At 35.8% G+C, this 22868-nt stretch overlaps 1 protein-coding gene across 4 annotated transcripts in view; it reads right to left on the reverse strand.

Annotated features, from left to right (window-relative positions):
* Positions 1-22868, reverse strand: part of SOS2 (SOS Ras/Rho guanine nucleotide exchange factor 2) — an 83737-nt gene that overhangs the window by 19030 nt on the left and 41839 nt on the right. For all 4 annotated transcript variants that reach the window (XR_009355663.1, XM_059182037.1, XM_059182036.1 and 1 more), the window contains 8 exons: positions 17876-18003; positions 16699-17354; positions 16244-16325; positions 15455-15577; positions 13896-13999; positions 11504-11726; positions 1562-1681; positions 1231-1393 (listed from right to left, as the gene is read on the reverse strand). Coding sequence is in view for 3 of the 4 variants with exons in the window: in XM_059182037.1 (XP_059038020.1) it covers positions 1231-1393; positions 1562-1681; positions 11504-11726; positions 13896-13999; positions 15455-15577; positions 16244-16325; positions 16699-17354; positions 17876-18003 (1599 nt within the window). In the remaining variant the exon portion in view is untranslated. The remainder of the gene's footprint in view (positions 1-1230; positions 1394-1561; positions 1682-11503; positions 11727-13895; positions 14000-15454; positions 15578-16243; positions 16326-16698; positions 17355-17875; positions 18004-22868) is intronic.

The following is a 22868-nucleotide window of genomic DNA, read 5'->3' on the forward strand; positions in this document are numbered from 1 at the left end:
TACTGTTGTATACCCAGTATTTTAAAAAACTAAAACTTAACCTTTTAAAATAAATATACTACTTTAGTTTTCAAAATCTATTAAACAGATTAATATTTAGCAATATTCAACTGTTAATATCCTTCATATATAAAAAGTTCACACAAAGCAATAATATGCAAACACTCAAATAGAAAAATACATATATGAAAGCAGCTTGCCTTTCTAATCATAAAGAAGCAATGTTAAAAAAAAGTATTATCTTCTCAATGCTCATGCAATTTTAGTAACATGTTTAGGGTTTGTTCTGTTTTTATGTTACATAAAAAAGAGATCATATTATATTCATTATTCTGAAGTTCTTTTATGGCTTTTCCCCTAAAAATCATAAATATTATTTTAAGACATACATATAGATCCTATTCACTTTTTTTCTATAGCTGAACAATATTCTACACTACAGGTATAAAACAACATATTTAGTCATTCTATTTAGGGACATACTGGTTGCTTCTAGTTTTCTGCTACTCCAATTAATACTGCAGAAACAACATCTTTGAACATTAACTTTATAATCTGGCACTTTTATTTCTGGGCCCAAGAGTATGTGTATTTTAATTTTAACATATACTTTCTGTATCTTTTGAATTTTCTATAACAAACACTAAACATATACTATTGTATAATTTTAAAAATTTTCATTTTAGAAAGACTTCTCTCCATGTTACTCCTTCTTTTGACTATATGTTGATTAATTTCTACATTTATATTTAAAATATCATTTATTTCAAACAATCAGTGTGCCCCTGGAAAAATCCAATTGAAACTTCGTAACATTTAGGTAAACATTTTTTTTTTAAAGATTTTATTTATTTATTTGACAGAGATCACAAGTAGGCAGAGAGGCAGGCAGAGAGTGAGGAGGAAGCAGGCTACCTGCCGAGCAGAGAGACCGACAGGGGTGGGAGAGGGGGCTCGATCCCAGGACCCTGAGATCATGACCTGAGCAGAAGGCAGAGGCTTTAACCCACTGAGCCACCCAGGTGCCCCCTAGGTAAACATATTAAACAGAGTCACAAGTCTCACATTCTTTGATGGATTCCAGATATACTAGTGTATATTGATATATTTAAGGGAATAAGATGATTTGTAAAGGATTTACTGAAAAAGATTGGTTGGTAGAAGCAATTTATTTTATCATCAATTGTATCTCTCCCCCAAAAAGATGAAATACTTAAGCCTAAAACTTACCTCAAAAGTATGGTCTAGTCTGTATACTGACACTGAATTCACTGCACTGACTATCTCCAATACACCATTGAAATTATTCAAATCTTGAAAAACCTGAAGAATTTCTATAATTCTACTTAGTATTGCCACCCGTTCCTCAAAATTTTCTGCTTCCACAATGCACCTAGACAAAAACAAAAAACAAAAACAAAAACAAAAAAGCATGGCTTAATAAGCAATTTCCTCACCTCACGTAGAAAAGAATACATATATTTTTAGCAAGAATTTAAGCTTATAGATGACTTAATATTATAGCTGTAAAAAGTAATAAGGCAGAAAAATAAACACTTACTTTTCAAACCATAGAGTGAGATTTGTGGTATGGCGAATCATTTTTAATAAATTTGGAGAATTTATTTCTTTATCTTCTTTGGTCCATACACTCCCTACTAGTTCAGAAGGTTGGACTTTCCTGTGGAATAAAAAAATCATGCAACTTAACCTACAAAGCATTAGTATCAAAATTATTTAAAGATCTTTAAATACTCAGTAAAATAAAGACAACACAAAAGATAAATGGAGGAACACATGAACAGGTTTAATTCACAGAGAACTGGACCCAAATAGTCACATAAACACACAAAAAAATTTTGTCTCTTATTCAGGGAAAAGAACATTAAACCACAATGAAATCCCATTTTACTCCTGTCTAACAGAAGTCTAATAGTACCAAATGGGTAAAGATGTGTAGAATCTCTCCTACACTGATATCCAAGTAAAAACTGAAACAACCACTTTGTAAAGTAATTAAGCAATATCTCATAAAACTGAAGATATACAAACTAGATCACCCCAAAAGTCTATCTAGATATATACTTAAGCTATACCAGGTTATAAGAAAATATTTGTAAGAATACTCAGTGAAGCAGTCATTATTTGCAAGACTGAAAAATCACAAATAACCTAGGCTGGATAAATTATGGAACATTCATTTAATGGAATACCACAGTAATTAAAATAAGCAAACCAGGGGCACCTGGGTGGCTCAGTGGGTTAAACCTCTGCCTTCAGCTCAGGTCATGATCCCAGGGTCCTGGGATCAAGCCACATCAGGCTCCCTACTCAGCAGGGAGCCTGGTTCCCCCCTCTCTCTGTCTGCCACTCTGCCTACCTGTGCTCTGTCAAAAAAATAAATAAAATCTTAAAAAAAAAAAAAAAAAAAAAAAAAGCAAACCAGAGCTATATTCATCAACTTAAATGCCAGAACAATGTAAGTGCAAAACATGCTGTAGAATGACACATAAGTATAAACTATCTTAAAACCTGCAAAACAATGCTATATATTGTTTATCAATATTATATGTGTATAAGTTATAAAGACATACATAGGAATAATAAACATCAAATACAGGAGAGTGGTTATTGGGAGAAAGAAGAACAGAATTGGGAAAAATTAGTTGAAGGATTTCAATTGTTATCTGTAAGGCTTTTGCTGTTGATGGGACCTCATTATATAATTTTCTACATTTTTTTAAATGGCTGAATTATTCAGTAAGAAATCTGACAGAGGAGCAAGTTAAATTACTGTATACAGTAAGCCAGGATACATAATTTAAAAAATTGGCCAGTATCCTATGGTCTTGACTATTAATTAAAAAAAAAGTTTTTAATCGGTAGATTTAAATACAAAAGGGACCTTGTTAACAGTTTTAAAAGTAAGTTTTCTTGGGCTGTTCTACAGTTAAATAAGAAATTCAGGGGCGCCTGGGTGGCTCAGTTGTTAGAGGAGTCTGCCTGCCTTCGGCTCGGGTCGTGATCTGCTCGCGTCCTGGGATCGAGCTCCGCATCAGGCTCTCTGCTCAGTGGGAAGCCTGCTTCTCCCTCTCCCACTCCCTCTGCTTGTGTTCCCTCTCTCACTGTGTATCTCTCTGTCAAATAAATAAAATCTTTAAAAAAAAAAAAAAGAAATTCAGTTTACAGTGTCAATGTTCCTCTTCTTCCATAATATACATCTCACTTAACAAAGGTATTTTCTATGTGCTGAAAGCAGGTCCACATTGACTTAAGTGGTTTCTTTTTCTGATATCCACTCCTTTAACAGTCACTCAATGAGGAAAAATGTGATTCAGTACTATTTTTTTTTTAACTCAAGTAGCAAGTCCCTTCATTCCAACCTTTCACAAATTCCACAATATAAACAAAAACCAACTGAACTCCAAATTACCTAAAATACAACATGACACTCTGAATTAGGTGTTCACAATTGCTGACATGTGTGCTCAATTCTGAATGGCACAGCCAAGGCAAACAAGAGGCCCAATTCTAAAGAATGGCAAATTTTTTATCTCTGCTACCTTCCTATATTTCCATTAGCACTAAACTTTGTATATTCTTACTTTTCCCCTTAAAAAAAATGGCTGCCAATCAAGATAACTTCTTAAAGGTATTTGTATTGTAGAAAGGGCTCCTGAATGCAGAAAATTTTTTGATGAAATGACAATGGTGAGAAGTCATTTTTTGACAGGGTGGGGAGAGGTGGCTGTTACCTGCAAGGGTAGTGGTTTAAAAAAAGGTGACAGAGGGGGATTGAGTCAAGATGGCGGAGAAGTAGCAAGCTGAGACTGCTTCAGCTAGCCGGAGATCAGCTAGATAGCTTATCTAAAGATTGCAAACACCTGAAAATCCATCGGCAGATCGAAGAGAAGAAGAACAGCAATTCTGGAAACAGAAAAACAACCACTTTCTGAAAGGTAGGACCGGCGAAGAAGTGAATCCAAAGCGACGGGAAGATAGACCCCGGGGGGAGGGGCCGGCTCCCGGCAAACGGCGGAGCAACCGCGCACAAAATCAGGACTTTTAAAAGTTTGTTCCGCTGAGGGACATCGCTCCAGAGGCTAAACCGGGGCGAAGCCCACGCGGGGTCAACGTGGCCTCAGGTCCCGCAGGGTCACAGAAGGATCGGGGGTGTCTGAGTGTCGCAGAGCTTGCGGGTATTGGAACGGGAAAGCCGGCTACAGAGACAGAGCCGACAGTAAGCTCGCAGCTCCGTGTTACCTTGAACCGGTCGCAGGCTCGGTGAGCTCGGAGCGCGGCCGGAGGTCAGGCAGACGGGAGTAACTGGGCGCTGTTCTCTGAGGGCGCACTGAGAAGTGGGGCCCTGGGCTCTCGGCTCCTCCGGGCCGGAGACCAGGAGGCCGCCATTTGTATTCCCGTCCTCTGGAACTCTACGGAAAGCGCTCAGCGGATTACTCACCCCGGCCCCGGGTAAGGGCGGTGTAATTCCGCCTGGGGCAAAGACACTTGAGAATCACTACAACAGGCCCCTCCCCCAGAAGATCAACAAGAAATCCAGCCGAGACCAAGTTCACCTACCAAGGAGTGCGGTTTCAATACCAAGGAGAGCAGCAGAATTCCAGAGGAGGAGAAAGCCAAGCACGGAACTCATGGCTTTTTTCCTGTGATTTTTTTTAGTCTTGCAGTTAATTTAATTTTTTCTTTTTCTTTTTTTTTTTTTTTTTTTTCTCGCCTTCGGGTAAAATTTTTTTTTTTTTTAACTGTTACCTTTTTCTTTTTTAACGATTTTTTACTAGTTTATCTAATATATATATATATTTTTTTACATTTTTCTTAGGTGTTTTCTTTTTTTAAAAAAATTCTTTTCTTTTCTTTCTTTTTTTTTTTTTTTTTTTTTTTTTTTCTTTTTTCTTTCTTCCTTTTTGAACCTCTTTTTATCCCCTTTCTCCCCACTCACGATTTTGGATCTCTTCTAATTTGGCTAAAGCATATTTTCCTGGGGTTGTTGCCACCCTTTTAGTATTTTACTTGCCCCTTCATTTACTCTTATCTAGACAAAATGACAAGACGTAAAAATTCACCACAAAAAAAAGAACAAGAGGCAGTACCGAAGGCTAGGGACCTAATCAATACAGACATCGGTAATATGTCAGATCTAGAGTTCAGAATGACAATTCTCAAGGTTCTAGCCGGGCTCGAAAAAGGCATGGAAGATATTAGAGAAACCCTCTCGAGAGATATAAAAGCCCTTTCTGGAGAAATAAAAGAACTAAAATCTAACCAAGTTGAAATCAAAAAAGCTATTAATGAGGTGCAATCAAAAATGGAGGCTCTCACTGCTAGGATAAATGAGGCAGAAGAAAGAATTAGTGATATAGAAGACCAAATGACAGAGAATAAAGAAGCTGATCAAAAGAGGGACAAACAGCTACTGGACCACGAGGGGAGAATTCGAGAAATAAGTGACACCATAAGACGAAACAACATTAGAATAATTGGGATTCCAGAAGAAGAAGAAAGTGAGAGGGGAGCAGAAGGTATACTGGAGAGAATTATTGGGGAGAATTTCCCCAATATGGCAAAGGGAACGAGCATCAAAATTCAGGAGGTTCAGAGAATGCCCCTCAAAATCAATAAGAATAGGCCCACACCCCGTCACCTAATAGTAAAATTTACAAATCTCAATGACAAAGAGAAAATCCTGAAAGCAGCCCGGGAAAAGAAGTCTGTAACATACAATGGTAAAAATGTTAGATTGGCAGCTGACTTATCCACAGAGACCTGGCAGGCCAGAAAGAGCTGGCATGATATTTTCAGAGCACTAAACGAGAAAAACATGCAGCCAAGAATACTATATCCAGCTAGGCTATCATTGAAAATAGAAGGAGAGATTAAAAGCTTCCAGGACAAACAACAACTGAAAGAATTTGCAAATACCAAACCAGCTCTACAGGAAATATTGAAAGGGGTCCTCTAAGCAAAGAGAGAGCCTACAAGTGGTAGATCAGAAAGGAACAGAGACCATATACAGTAACAGTCACCTTACAGGCAATACAATGGCACTAAATTCATATCTCTCAATAGTTACCCTGAATGTGAATGGGCTAAATGCCCCTGTCAAAAGACACAGGGTATCAGAATGGATAAAAAAACAAAACCCATCTATATGTTGCCTCCAAGAAACTCATTTTAAGCCCGAAGACACCTCCAGATTTAAAGTGAGGGGGTGGAAAAGAATTTACCATGCTAATGGACATCAGAAGAAAGCAGGAGTGGCAATCCTTATATCAGATCAATTAGATTTTAAGCCAAAGACTATAATAAGAGATGAGGAAGGACACTATATCATACTCAAAGGGTCTGTCCAACAAGAAGATTTAACAATTTTAAATATCTATGCCCCCAATGTGGGAGCAGCCAACTATATAAACCAATTAATAACAAAATCAAAGAAACACATCAACAATAATACAATAATAGTAGGGGACTTTAACACTCCCCTCACTGAAATGGACAGGTCATCCAAGCAAAAGATCAGCAAGGAAATAAAGGCCTTAAATGACACACTGGACCAGATGGACATCACAGATATATTCAGAATATTTCATCCCAAAGCAACAGAATACACATTCTTCTCTAGTGCACATGGAACATTCTCCAGAATAGATCACATCCTCGGTCCTAAATCAGGACTCAACCGGTATCAAAAGATTGGGATCATTCCCTGCATATTTTCAGACCACAATGCTCTAAAGCTAGAACTCAACCACAAAAGGAAGTTTGGAAAGAACCCAAATACATGGAGACTAAACAGTATCCTTCTAAAGAATGAATGGGTCAACCGGGAAATTAAAGAAGAATTGAAAAAAATCATGGAAACAAATGATAATGAAAATACAACGGTTCAAAATCTGTGGGACACAACAAAGGCAGTCCTGAGAGGAAAATATATAGCGGTACAAGCCTTTCTCAAGAAACAAGAAAGGTCTCAGGTACACAACCTAACCCTACACCTAAAGGAGCTGGAGAAAGAACAAGAAAGAAACCCTAAGCCCAGCAGGAGAAGAGAAATCATAAAGATCAGAGCAGAAATCAATGAAATAGAAACCAAAAAAACAATAGAACAAATCAACGAAACTAGGAGCTGGTTCTTTGAAAGAATTAATAAAATTGATAAACCCCTGGCCCGACTTATCAAAAAGAAAAGAGAAAGGACCCAAATAAATAAAATCATGAATGAAAGAGGAGAGATCACAACTAACACCAAAGAAATACAAACTATTATAAGAACATACTATGAGCAACTCTACGGCAATAAATTTGACAATCTGGAAGAAATGGATGCATTCCTAGAAACATATAAACTACCACAACTGAACCATGAAGAAATAGAAAGCCTGAACAGACCCATAACCAGTAAGGAGATTGAAACAGTCATTAAAAATCTCCAAACAAACAAAAGCCCAGGGCCAGACGGCTTCCCGGGGGAATTCTACCAAACATTTAAAGAAGAACTAATTCCTATTCTCCTAAAACTGTTCCAAAAAATAGAAATGGAAGGAAAACTTCCAAACTCATTTTATGAGGCCAGCATCACCTTGATCCCAAAACCAGACAAGGATCCCACCAAAAAAGAGAGCTATAGACCGATATCCTTGATGAACACAGATGCGAAAATACTCAACAAAATACTAGCCAATAGGATTCAACAGTACATTAAAAAGATTATTCACCACGACCAAGTGGGATTTATTCCAGGGCTGCAAGGTTGGTTCAACATCCGCAAATCAGTCAATGTGATACAACACATCAATAAAAGTAAGAACAAGAACCATATGATACTCTCAATAGATGCTGAAAAAGCATTTGACAAAGTACAACATCCCTTCCTGATCAAAACTCTTCAAAGTGTAGGGATAGAGGGCACATACCTCAATATCATCAAAGCCATCTATGAAAAACCCACCGCAAATATCATTCTCAATGGAGAAAAACTGAAAGCTTTTCCGCTAAGGTCAGGAACACGGCAGGGATGTCCATTATCACCACTGCTATTCAACATCGTACTAGAGGTCCTAGCCTCAGCAATCAGACAACAAAAGGAAATTAAAGGCATCCAAATCGGCAAAGAAGAAGTCAAATTATCACTCTTTGCAGATGATATGATACTATATGTGGAAAACCCAAAAGACTCCACTCCAAAACTGCTAGAACTTATACAGGAATTCAGTAAAGTGTCAGGATATAAAATCAATGCACAGAAATCAGTTGCATTTCTCTACACCAACAGCAAGACAGAAGAAAGAGATATTAAGGAGTCAATCCCATTTACAATTGCATCCAAAACCATAAGATACCTAGGAATAAACCTAACCAAAGAGACACAGAATCTATACTCAGAAAACTATAAAGTACTCATGAAAGAAATTGAGGAAGACACAAAGAAATGGAAAAATGTTCCATGCTCCTGGATTGGAAGAATAAATATTGTGAAAATGTCTATGCTACCTAAAGCAATCTACACATTTAATGCAATTCCTATCAAAGTACCATCCATCTTTTTCAAAGAAATGGAACAAATAATGCTAAAATTTATATGGAACCAGAAAAGACCTCGAATAGCCAAAGGGATATTGAAAAAGAAAGCCAACGTTGGTGGCATCACAATTCCGGACTTCAAGCTCTATTACAAAGCTGTCATCATCAAGACAGCATGGTACTGGCACAAAAACAGACACATAGATCAATGGAACAGAATAGAGAGCCCAGAAATAGACCCTCAACTCTATGGTCAACTAATCTTCGACAAAGCAGGAAAGAATGTCCAATGGAAAAAAGACAGCCTTTTCAATAAATGGTGCTGGGAAAATTGGACAGCCACATGCAGAAAAATGAAATTGGACCATTTCCTTACACCACACACAAAAATAGACTCAAAATGGATGAAGGACCTCAATGTACGAAAGGAATCCATCAAAATCCTTGAGGAGAACACGGGCAGCAACCTCTTCGACCTCTGCCGCAGCAACATCTTCCTAGGAACAACGCAAAAGGCAAGGGAAGCAAGGGAAAAAATGAACTACTGGGATTTCATCAAGATCAAAAGCTTTTGCACAGCAAAGGAAACAGTTAACAAAATCAAAAGACAACTGACAGAATGGGAGAAGATATTTGCAAACGACATATCAGATAAAGGACTAGTGTCCAGAATCTATAAAGAACTTAGCAAACTCAACACCCAAAGAACAAATAATCCAATCAAGAAATGGGCAGAAGACATGAACAGACATTTCTGCAAAGAAGACATCCAGATGGCGAACAGACACATGAAAAAGTGCTCCATATCACTCGGCATCAGGGAAATACAAATCAAAACCACAATGAGATATCACCTCACACCAGTCAGAATGGCTAAAATCAACAAGTCAGGAAATGACAGATGCTGGCGAGGATGCGGAGAAAGGGGAACCCTCCTACACTGTTGGTGGGAATGCAAGCTGGTGCAGCCACTCTGGAAAACAGCATGGAGGTTCCTCAAAATGTTGAAAATAGAACTGCCCTATGACCCAGCAATTGCACTATTGGGTATTTACCCTAAAGATACAAATGTAGTGATCCAAAGGGACACATGCACCCGAATGTTTATAGCAGCAATGTCCACAATAGCCAAACTATGGAAAGAACCTAGATGTCCATCAACAGATGAATGGATCAAGAAGATGTGGTATATATACACAATGGAATACTATGCAGCCATCAAAAGAAATGAAATCTTGCCATTTGCAACAACGTGGATGGAACTAGAGCATATCATGCTTAGCGAAATAAGTCAAGCAGAGAAAGACAACTATCATATGATCTCCCTGATATGAGGAAGTGGTGATGCAACATGGAGGCTTAAGTGGGTAGAAGAATAAATGAAACAAGATGGGATTGGGAGGGAGACAAACCATAAGTGACTCTTAATCTCACAAAACAAACTGAGGGTTGCCGGGGGGAGGGGGTTGGGGAGAAGGGGGTGGGATTATGGACATTGGGGAGGGTATGTGATTTGGTGAGTGCTGTGAAGTGTGTAAACCTGGTGATTCACAGACCTGGGGATAAAAATATATGTTTATAAAAAATATATGTTTATAAAAAATAAAAAATTAAAAAAAAAAAAAAAAGGTGACAGAGGACAAAGCTGATAAAGCAAGCTGAAAGGATAGAGGACTGCAGTTAGAAAGAAATGAGAGATGCTTGAATTAGTAATTTTGAAATAAGAACGATTTGGAGTGATAACAAGATTTGAAATATAACCTTAAGAGGTGTCAGATTTGGAGTGCAGAATGACATTGGAAGTCATGAAACCATGCAACTATAAAGGTTAGGTTGGGAATGGGTAATCTGCATGGATACAAGGTAATGGCAGGAAATGTTTTATAAGAAAAGACAGACGATGGGATACAGATAAAAGTAAATAGTCAAGCACATTTCTTTCTTTCTTAAAGATTTTATTTATCTGGGGCACCTGGGTTGCTCAGTTATTAAGCATCTGCCTTCAGCTCAGGTCATGATCCCAGGGTCCTGGGATTGGCCTCGAAACGGGCTTCCTGCACGGCGGGAGGCCTGCTTCTCCCTCTCCCACTCCCCCTGCTTCTGTTCCCTCTCTTGCTATGTCTCTCTCTGTCAAATAAATAGATAAAATCTTAAAAAAAAAAAAAAAAAAAGATTTTATTTATTTATTTGAGAGAGAGAGAGAGAGTGCACAGAGGCAGGGGAGGGGGAAGCAGACTCCTGACTGAGCAGGGAGCCCAACAAGGGACTCAATTCCAGGACCCTGGGATCACAACCCGAGCTGAAAGCAGATACCAAACTGAGCCGCCCTGCACCCCTAGCCAAGCACATTTCGATCTAATGAGTCTCATAAATGAAAGAAAAGTTCAGAAGTTTTAAGTATGATTTATCATCACACTACTTCAGAAATAAATTTTCTTTGAAGTTACTTTGACTTCAAATAGCTGAAGTACTTAAGACTTCTTTAAAAAAAAATAAAGAAATCTTCATTTTTTCTAAGAATTTTGTTATTCATTTGCCTAGCAAACCTAACCCAGTCAAGCTCCAAATTAAATTTTTGATTACTCAGAATCTGAAAAAAAAAAATAAAGAAAGCCTGTCTCTCTCAATATTCTATTTACTCAGCTACCTTCAAGAGCCTACAATCCAAACTAAAACAATCTGAGGAAGTATTAGGAGGAAGACCTGGGTGATTGCCTAAAAGGTAGCATTAGTGTCTATCACTCACCATGTGAAAGACTGCTAGTACCTATCTTAGGCCTAAATAGCAATATAAGACTTTTTCCTGTAGGACAGATTATAGTTAAAAACGGTGCTATGAGCTTTCCTCCAAGCCCACAAGAATAAATGAGGCACTTTAAAGTATTCATAAATAATTTGCAAAATGTTCTGAAAACAGAGGTATGGTTGAAAACAGAGCAGCAAATAAATATTAACTGTCTACCTATAGAGATCAGATTCCAAAAGTGTCAGTTGACGTGCAATTTCTATTGGATGAAGTGTCATGAGATCAAAGGTTTCAAACTGTCCTGGTCGGCTGATATGCCATTCAATTGGTGGAGGTGGACTTTCAAAGGTAATATTATGGCTTATTCCATTTGCCTGAGCTTGTTTCTTTCTCTTGATGATCTTAGCAATTGACTCTACCCATTTCTTCATAGCTTTCCCTAGAAAAGAACACAAACAAAAATACCTTTTACTTGACAGACGTAACTGCAAATCTTTGTATAATCTTTCATCTTTACCCAGCTTCAACAATTACCAACTTATGGCAAATTTTTGCTTCACTTAATGTCACTCATGCCCTCCTTCCATTCCCTATGTTATTTTGAAAGAAATAACATAGGGAGCTTGGCTGGCTCAGTCAGAAGAGCATGTGACTCCTGATCTTGGATTTGTGAGTTTGAGCCCCATGTTTAGGCTACTAGAGAGGACTTAAAATAAATAAACCTGAAATAAATATGTCATTTCATTCATATTTAAGTATGTATCTAAAAATTAAAGACTTTTTAAAATGACAAAACCATTATCATATATAAAAATGACAGTAAATTCTTAAAAATCATCAAATATCTAATTAGTGTTCAGATTTCCCTGATTCTCTCATAAATGTTTTCTAATAGTTGGCCTGTCTGAAATAGGGTCTGAACGAGTTCTACAAATTGCAGTCAATGTCTCAAGTCTCCTTTAATCTATAGGCTCTCCTTTTCTCTCTTATTTTTCCTTGCAATTTACTCATTAAAATTGAATCATTCACCTTGTGGTATTCCCCAAGTCTGAATTTTTCCAATACTATTCCTGTAGTGTCATTTGCATTGCTTCTCTGTCCGGTTTTTTCTGTATATCAGACACATACAGACGTGATCTGATTCAGGATCAATTTTTTGACATGAATACTTGTAAATATTTCTAACAGCAGCCATATAATGTCCAGTTACATCTTTGTAATATTACTAGGAGGCTGAAAAATAGTTATATTCTAATTCTATCATTCCTTTTTCATTTATTAGTTAAAATACATTTATAATAAGAAACTTTCCCTCAGGGCGCCTGATGGCTCAGTTGGTTAAGCAGCCAACTCTTGATTTCAGCCCAGGTCATGATCTCAGGGTCCTGGGATGGAGCCCTACCTAGGGCTCCGCATTGAGTGGGGAGTCTCCTTTAGGATTCTCTCTCTGCCCTTCCTCCCTGCATGTGCTCTCTCTTAAATAAGTAAGTCTAAAAAGAAAAAAAAAGAAAGAATGAATGAAACTACTTGGTTATGCTGTGGTATAACTTATTTAAGAAAGACCTCTAGACATTAACATAACCATTTACTTGCTTTATCCTAATACATATTTGTATTTTAGAAATTACTTAGATCATATATAGTCCAGCATCTTCATTAAGAATATAAAACAAAAAATTTATTTGTTACCATAAACAATTTCAAGGCAAACATGATAAAAATGTATCTTAAACATCTCAAAGTTGAAGCAAAGGAATCAAATACTCTATTTTAAGTAAAATTCCCCTTAAGTAAGAGCAAGCAGATGAGATAAGTTAGGCTTGAAGTATTCTTACTTAATGCCTTATCCTGTCAGATAAATGTTCTTGATTCAATAATATACACTTGTTTAAATGTTCATGGCCGAGAGTTTCATTTCATGAGCTGTGTGCTAAAATTTTAGGTAAGAAACTCTTACTTTTCAGGTGCTAAAAATATACCAAAAACTTCTGCAAGAGAGGTAAATATTATTTTTAAAGATTTTATTTATTTATTTATTTAGAGGGAGATAAATAGCATAAGCAGGGGAAGGGGCAGAGGGAGAGGGAAAGAGAATCTCAAGCAGACTCTGTGCTGAGCTGATCAAGCCTGATGCCGGCCAGTTCTCACAACTCTGAAATCATGACCTGAGTGAGCCAAAACCAAGAGTCAGATTCTTAACCAACAGAGTCACACAGGTGCCCTAAAGTAAATGTTATTTTTCAAAGTTGTTAACCATTCAAAACTAAAGAGAAGGATTAAGGAGAATAAGAAAACAGGTAATACTGCACATATATTAAAATAGTTGAAAGAATGGCCACCTTGAGATGAGATAAAATTTTAAATGTATTAAGATTATTAAAGAAGACTGATGACTTCTTTTAAAAAAAGATTCTACTAAAAACTTGGAAAGGCAAGGTTCTAAGACGTCAGGTGGTTCTAACATACGTGAGCTCCTTTGAGTCTATAAATCATACCAAATGTTATTTTAGTTGTTTAAAAATAACAGCTTAGCTTCTTAAAAGTCACATAAATTTAAAACTAAGCTGATGTGCAACATAAGATTCAATCAAACCTTTAAATAATATACCTCTTACACTTGAAATGAAGGATTCCAGTCTTTCAAGCAATTCCAAATCTCTTTCAAAGTCATAAAAATGGTGTTCAACCCAGTGTCGAAACACATTTAAGATCCTGAAAAAATGTAAAGAAACACAATTTAGTGAGACGTAAGCCTTCAATTATACTTCTTTCATTTCTCTAATACCATGGTAACAACTTTATATATAAGGGCCAATATAACACTCGGTCTCTAATTTGTATTTAATTAAAACCTAAGCACTTCAATGATGTAAAACAGGTCTTCGGATTAATTTATTGTTTTAAAATTATATTTTAGGGGTGCCTGGGTGGCTCAGTTGGTTAAGCGTCTGACTCCTGATTTCAGCTCAGGTCATGATCTCAGGATCCTGGGATCAAGCCAGTGTCGGGCTCTACACCCAACACAGAGTCTGCCTATCTCCCTCTCCTGCTGCATCTTCCCCCATGTGCGTGTGTGTTCTCTCTAAAATAAATAAATAAATCTTTTTAAAAAAAGTTTAATCTGAGTGTGGGGGAGTACAAATTCACTGTAGCTAGTACAAAAAAGTTACTCCTTTATTGCTGAGGGGTAAATAAGATCATCTCCCTTTTTTAATTAAAAAGGTTTTTTAAAAATACCATCTTACACAAAGAACGACACATTAAAAGTTTTGGCTGAGACACATACAGCTGGGAGCGCTATCATTCCAATAAAACTGCATTTATTTGTGGCAATTATCCTAAAAAATAAGTAACATGCTCAGTTCCAAAGCTGCAATTTGTTAGTTAACAAAAATCAAGGCACTTTCATATTTGCAAAGAAAAAATTTAGATCATGTACAATTAGGGACTGTAAAGACTAATCAAAGGAGCCTCCAATTTTCACTGCTCAGTGTAAGAAAAAAACAACACTAACTTAGGAAACCAGACAGATACAGGTTTGAATCCTGTCCTGCTGCTCTCTCTGTATAACCTATTTCAAATTACTTTATCTTGCTAAGTTTCAAGTTCCTCAGCTATAAAGTAGTAACTCCTGTGAGGATAAAAGAAAATTGATAAAATACTTAGGCATACAGTAAGTACCTAACAACTAGCAGCTGCTATTATCAAATACATGTTTAGAAATTACTGATTTTTTTAGATGAGTGAGTAAAAGCCTATATATTTTGGGAGAGAACAGTAGGGAAAGAGTTAAAATTCCATAAATATTATAAACTATGAAAAAGCCCAGGATTACTAGATGATCACAAAGGGGGAGGGATGGGCAAGGTTGAGAGTAGGCACACTCACATGAAATTTCACAATTTTTACTTAATAGGTATCCTGGTCTGTAAGCACAATGTGTCGCATGCCAGAGGTATCTGATGCAAATAACACAATATCATTTTAATAATTAAATTTCTTCAGGACATTTAAGAGTAATTTCACATTGAAATTTGGAAGTTTAATTTAACTACTATGAAGTCTAACAACAATACCTCTATCTGAATTAAGAGATAAGAACTTATATGTGTTAACTATATAATGAAAATTGAATGGTACACAAAATAAATAATATTCAGGCCAAACCTAAGTTGTACTGGTTGGACATATTCCTTGCGAAATCTTTTAAGGTCTGCACTGACGGGCTGTTCGCCTTTCTCTATGGCCAATTTATCTGCTTCAGTGGGTTCTGGCTCTGGAATTTCAAATCTAAAAAGAAAAGAAGGAAAATCAGAGAAATTTTTTGTTGTTCATACACAAATGAAAAGGATTTCAAATACAACAGAAAAATTATTTTAATTAAGCAACCTTCCTTCCTACCATTTATGTGAAAAGTTACTGATAAACTTCCTTTCAAGTGTTACATACTAGGCGCCTGGGTGGCTCAGTGGGTTAAGAGTCTGCCTTCAGCTTCGGTCATGATCACAGTCTCCTGGGATCCAGTCCTGCATTGGGCTCCCTCCTCAGCAGGAACTCTGCTTCTCCCTCTCTCTCTCTACCCCTCCCCCTGCTTGTGCTCTCTCTCTCAAACAAATAAAATCTAAAAAATTTTTAAAAATAAAGTGCCAAGTTAAAAAAGTCTCTTTTAAGGAAATATTGTTTTTTTGAACAAAAAAAATTAAGATACATACTTTAAAATTGGGTCTTTTTGATTACCACTATAAACATTGCTAAAATCAGAAGAGACCTCTGTTATAAACAGAGATTTTAATGAGCATGTTGTTTGAAGAGAATAGTAATACTACTAATTTAATGTCAAATAAATTATGTTCAAAAACGAGTTGAGCACATGCTCGGTACCTACCACTTTACAAGGAACAAAATAGTTAACTTTTTATGAAATGTTAATGTAAGTAAAATAGATATTTTTCTTACCGTTCTATCAGTAAGCTTAGCAATTCCTGTGGTTTACAAAATGAACGGTATGTAGTAAGAAAAGTACGAACAAAATTGGGATCTGAAAAGACAGAGCATAAAACAGTTTGTATGTTCAATTCAGTTTCATTAATCCAAAGTAGCATACTTTGAAGGCCTTCCTTTTTCTTTTTTCTGGTTCCTCCCACCATGGTCTTCCTGTACTCATGGTATTTCTTGATAAAGGGGATTGTTTTCTGATTCAAGATTCATTAAATTTTTGTGAATATCTAATAATTAATGAAGTTAACATATTATATCTTAGGAATATTTAGTTATTTACTCTTTTGATTCTGTAGAATTCTTTTTATATTTCAGAGAAAATCCATTTTTTCCATTCCTCAAGCATTTTTGAACAACCCTGAAAAGCTTTACATTCCCTCAGTAGGTAAGCACTTGTAATGAGTTTCACATACCTGCATACATATGATATGTTAATCTTTCAATTAATTTCACTACAGTTCCTCCTTTAATAATGGGGATTCCACTTCTACTTTGCAGGTTGTCTTCAAAAACAATGTTTTCCTCAGAGTCTTTTACCACAAAACGATACACGTCAGGACTTGGTAATCTCAGTGGCTGCTCATTTTCTTCTTTCAATAACACTGAATCTAGCATTCGATCTAGTGTACTACGATAGTGAAGAGAAATAAGTGCGGCCATCCAATTATTTTTCTCTTCAGCAGACTTAGCAGCAAATATTATGCTGTTTTCATCTTTGGACACCAACTCAAAAGCATTTTTGTACTCACAAGTATCATCTTTATCACATATTTGTATTTTCCTCATGACAAATTTTTCTTTTAATCTGTACTCTGCACTACTGTAACCTGGAAGGCGTGACTGACTATGATTGGGCTTACAGCTAATCATTAAGCCATCAAAGAGAAAAATGTGTCGTTCATGTTTAGCACCAATTCGTGTCAAGGGACCTTCCATAATGAATTCATTACAACATTGTCCAATATCTTTGCCTTCCCATCCGTCTATGTTTTTCTGAATTTCATTCATTTTTTTAATAGCCAGATGCTTGCTTCTTAACTGACGATTATAAAAAGGGCAAACAGGATCCCTAAAATGAAAAAAAAAATTAAGATAAATTTAGCTTTTTCAATGGCTAAGCAACCCAAATTTCTTTAATTGTAAAACTACCTCAAATCAAGTGATAAAACCACTAAATAACCAAACACCAGATTTTGTACACAGCATTTACTTTCTTCTACTATCTTTGCCACAACTGATACATGCTTCAGCTACAGTACTGTGAAAGAGAAGTACTAGACTCTGTATTTCATTTCAAATGTCATACGAACTAAAATTACCAAGAATCCTAAAACTTCTTGCATAATATATAAATATTAGATTTATCTTTTAAAATTTTATTACATATATCTTAACAATAAGACAATGCCAATTTTCCACAACTTAAAGACCAAACGAGAAATGTAGGAGTATAACTTTCAAAAATACAAGTATCACTACAAATAACACTTCTTTAGAAAATGAAGCATCAAAAAAAAAAAAGAAAAGAAAATGAGGCATGAATGAATGAAATATATAGAAGCATTCATATTTTCAACAGTATGGAATTACCCAGGTCGGCGTCTAGGTGAATACTGCTTGTAAATTCGGTCCATACTACCTTGGAGATTCATAAGAGCAGTAATAGCTTGGTTCAAACATTCTCTGTCTTCCTGATCTTCACTACATGCTTTCAATTGCTAAGAAAAACAAACAAAAATTAAACCTGCATTGCTCAATTCCCTCCCATTCTTGTAGAGGAAACAGCAACAACTATTATAAACTCTAAATGAATTTTAAATATACTTAATAAAACCAGTTATAATTTATTTAATTATGTATACCTGATGTATACCTTATACCTTATGTATACCTGATCTCTCAAAACCATATATAAATATAATACAGATATAAAGCACTATTACCACAGCAATCAGAAAAAAAAGCAACTGTGAAAACCATCTGGACATTTTCCAGACACACAAAAATAGTTTAAAATATGAAAAGCATGAACCTTACAAGTTGCTTTTGTTAATAACTACAAATGAGATAAACACACAAATTATTTCATATTCTCTAATGATTAAGTTCTTAAGTTTCAGAAATGCCAAAAGCTTGTTTATCTTTGCTATATAATATAATCAAGTATGCCAACTTTAGCACCCAATCCATCATCAACTTTTCTGCAAACAGCATCTATGAGATTCAACTGGTACTTTTTTACAACGTAAAATTCAACCATTGTAGTAAATATCAAGAAACCACGAAAGTTAATATTCTAGCTCATTAACCCTTAGAAATAAGGCTTACAAATTATATTATTAGTTCTAACAACTCTGGTTCTACTAGATTTATCCAAAAATTTCTCTTCTCTCTCACTCTCAAAGTGGAAGAAAATTTACCTTAGGATAAATAATTCAGATTGGATGATGCTCCAGTGTTTCAATTTGACAAGAGAAGTAAAAGTGGAGAATTATATAGATACTATATACAGATTATATAGATACAAAATATATTTATGCAAGAATAAGGAAAACTTATAATCTTTCTGAATATTTTTTCCTTCTGAAAATTGTTAAAAATTAAAATCTATTTTATGATTTTAAATTACCTTACTAGAAATTTTGTGATAAATTTTTCTTATATTCCAAGAACAGTCTGAAAACCATTCAGCAATGATACCCTTTCCTCAGCATGGAACTGAATAAATACTGTTTGAGTTCTAGGTCCATTACCTTTTTTTTTTTTTTAAGCTTATTTATTTTTTAGTAATCTGTACAGCCAACATGGAGCTCAATCTCACCATTCCAAGATCAAGAGTTGCATATTCTTCTGACTGAGCCAGTCAAGCTCCCCTAGGTCCATTACTTTTCATGTATATGTCCTAGAAATTATTCTCTAGAGCACAGAGCCATCTGATATTTTTTTTTTTTTTTTTTTTTAAAGATTTTATTTATTTATTTGACAGAGAGAGAGATTACAAGTAGGCAGAGAGAGAGAGAGGAGGAAGCAGGCTCCCCGCTGAGCAGAGAGCCCGATGCGGGACTCGATCCCAGGACTCTGAGATCATGACCTGAGCCGAAGGCAGCGGCTTAACCCACTGAGCCACCCAGGCGCCCCCATCTGATATTTTTTGAGATAAATGTAGAAGTCTTGCTATCACAAGATCAGCAATTTAATAATTTAAGTGACTATCATTAGAAGTAAAATTTAATCTCTAGATTAAGAAATAAAAAATTGAAAGGATGAAGGGAAAATAGGCAAAATACCAAAAGAAGTTTGGAAAGGATGAGTGCCTGGGTCATTCTGACTTGAAAAGGTGAAAATTCACCTTCAAAGGTGAACATTTGACTCATAATTTTTTTTCACTTATTTTACTGCTTTAAAGATTTCTTACAAATTCTTCTCAACTCTATTCTAAAATATTTCCTTGTAAATATGGATACTGATGATACAAAATGCTTCTAGGGTTTATTATTTATTTATTTATTTATTTATTCCTGCTTTTGTTGATCCAAATTTCAAACTATCACTCATAGTAAGATTCTACCAAAATGAGAACTGCTTTTGTTTTGTTTGTTTGTTTGTTTGTTTTTTAAGAGAAAGATAGTGAGGGTGCCTGGGTGGCTCCATCGGTTAAGAGACAGATAGTGTGAGAGAGAGAGAGAGAGAATGCATGAGAGTGGGTGTGAATGGAAGAGGGAGACACAGAATCTTAAGCAGTCTCCATGTCCGGTGTGGAGCCTGACAAGGGGCTTGATCTCACAACCCTGAGATCATAACCTGAGCCAACATCAAGAGTCAATACTTAACCAACTGAGCCACCCAGGCACTCCAAGAGCTGCTTTTTTATTTAGGTGTTTGAGGATACTAAATTTCTATAGTCTATTTGGTCTTAAGGCTGTTCAAACTCTTACACACAAACAGCCATGTCATTTCTAAATGTCCATGTGATAGTTAAAGGTTGCCAAGGAATGAGAAAAAAAAGGTTATTTCAGGATATTTAAAGAATAGGGTTTCCTAGTGATCAAAGTAGGTAAAGCAGTGGCTCTGCCATAATCTTAGTCTACTAATTTGCTTAAAATTTCCTGAATTTTTATAAACATCAGATAAATAAATATCCAAGTTAACGGTCTATAGACATTTGAAAGAATGTATTCTAAATATCTTGTATTGACATAGAAATGACCACACTGAACTACCGGCAAACAAGCCCTGCTTTCACATCCCTACCGTTTTCCACACATCTGTCTCTGGCCTTCCTTATTCCCCTGGCCAGTTAGCCTGTATGACAGCTCAAACACCTCCTCTCTCTGAAACTCTTCCTTTTTCTTCCCACTTAAAATTTTTTTCTTTTGAAATATCAAATTTATATAAAACTTATGAAAATACAAATAACTCCTGTATACCACAAGTCACCAACTTTAAACATTTTGCTACGTATGCTTCATTAGTCCGTGCATTGAGTATATGTGCACCGCTTTTTCCCCTGAGCTATTTGAGAGTAGTCTGTGATACTATCCCCTTCCAGTTACTTGCTGAGGAAAGAGAACCACTGCTACAAAATTTTGAGATTATTTCTGGAATATGAGGAAAACTCAAGTGATACACAAATTACTCTCAAATAGTATCATTCCCCTTCACTCCTTTAATACATCAGCAGGGCATCTTAGAGCAAAGATACTCTTTCAATGGTACAGTGATCAACTTCAAGAGATTTAATACTGATGTTCTATTATCTAATTTTTTGCATATCCAATTTTGCCAAATGTCCCAATAATGTCCATTAGAGTAGTTTTCCCTCCAACACAGGATACAGTCATGTTTTCACTGGCTTTCTTTTTTTCAGTTTTACTAAGATATAATTGACATACAGCATTACATAAGTTTACGGTGCAAAACATAACGATCTGATTGACATAGGTTGTGATTTATTGTCTCTTTTAATCTGCAATAGTTCCTCAGCATTTGTCTTTCATTGCTCTCCAAAATAAATAACACACACACATACACACACCAGAATAGCAGGATAAATCCCAAAATACCCAACACCCATATTTAATTTTTTCATACTTCCCTAGACAGGGTTAGTTACTCATGCCTCAGCGATTCCACAGTACTATACTTCTTAGACAATTATTACATTTATTTGCTGCAATTATCTAATATGCATCTTCTTCACTATGCCATGAACTCTTTAAAGTCTGGCATAGGTTTTACTCATTTTTAGTATAGTACCTGCACGGTAGGTACCCAAAAGTAATAAGAATGAACGACTGTTGTATAAATATTCATAATTTTGTTAAGTGTTTAGACAAATAACAATAAACATTTATTGAGATTTTACTCTGTGCAGGTTCTTTTAAGCATTACCTTAATCTTAGTTACAACTCTGTAAGATAGGTACTATTATACATATGAAAGATGAAGAAACCAAAGCACAGAAAGGTTAGGTGGTTCACACAAGATGAACAGCACAGTCTATATTCAAACCCATGGACTCCATGGCCCATGTTTTTTGCCACACATTATACTGCCTCTCTACAATGGCACCAGACACAACTATGCAAAATACTGGTCTATGCCTAAGTCTGGTGATCATGAGTCAAAGGGGACCCCTTCAACATTAAAACAAACTGGATAATTACGCTATTTAAGAAATGAACTTGGTGAGCTTAGAAAAGAAGTCAAAGACAATAAACGCCCTTTCAACAACACCTAAACTAAGCATAAGGTGGAAGCAATCTTTCATTAGGTGCAGTATCTTATGAACTTGACTGAAGAATACATTCCTTGCTTACTGATCATTATTCTACTTAGCTGTCTGTTAAGTATATCCTGCCCAAGATTTTACACTTTGTGTAAGTATTTTCATAACTCTATTAAGATTTCTTGAAACACTTAATAATGCTTCTCTTGAATTCCTATAAAATGCTGTATCTACTGTGGATGTCTATATGCCTAAAGGTAAACTATAGTAAATTATAAATTTATTTCTAATTCATTATACTAGGAGTGCAGTCTTGATGTGATATAATACATGTGATCAATTCTTTTTTTGTAACAATAAAGTTCTCTCTACATTTTCATAAAAACAGTGTTTTAGTAAATTTGGTAGGACATTCAACTCATTATAACCTATCACTTGGGGCACCTGGGTGGCTCAGTGGTTAGGTGTCTGCCTTTGGCTTGGGTCATGGCCCCAGCGTCCTGGGATCAAGCCCCATATCAGGCCCCTTGCTCTGCGGGGAGCCCCTCTCCAGCTCCTCCATGCTTATGTTCCCTCCCTTGCTCACTCTCTGTCATAAATAAATAAAATCTTAAAAAAAAAAACTATCACTTTTATATGTGTTTTTTAAAAAAAAATTGTTATTATTCCTTAGGACATCCTTGAATGATGTGTCAGTACTGAAAGAGTATTTATTATGTAGCCAAATATTTCTTGTACTCTTTTTCAATAGCCAGAACATTAATTTCAACAGAGATGATCTCAAGCTTTTATTTTTTTTTAAGATTTTATTTATTTATTTGAGAGAGAGAGAGAGAGATAGCGGGAGGGGAATAC

The sequence above is a fragment of the Mustela lutreola genome, chromosome 7 (genome assembly GCF_030435805.1).
Source record: "Mustela lutreola isolate mMusLut2 chromosome 7, mMusLut2.pri, whole genome shotgun sequence".
Taxonomy (NCBI): Eukaryota; Metazoa; Chordata; class Mammalia; order Carnivora; family Mustelidae; genus Mustela; species Mustela lutreola.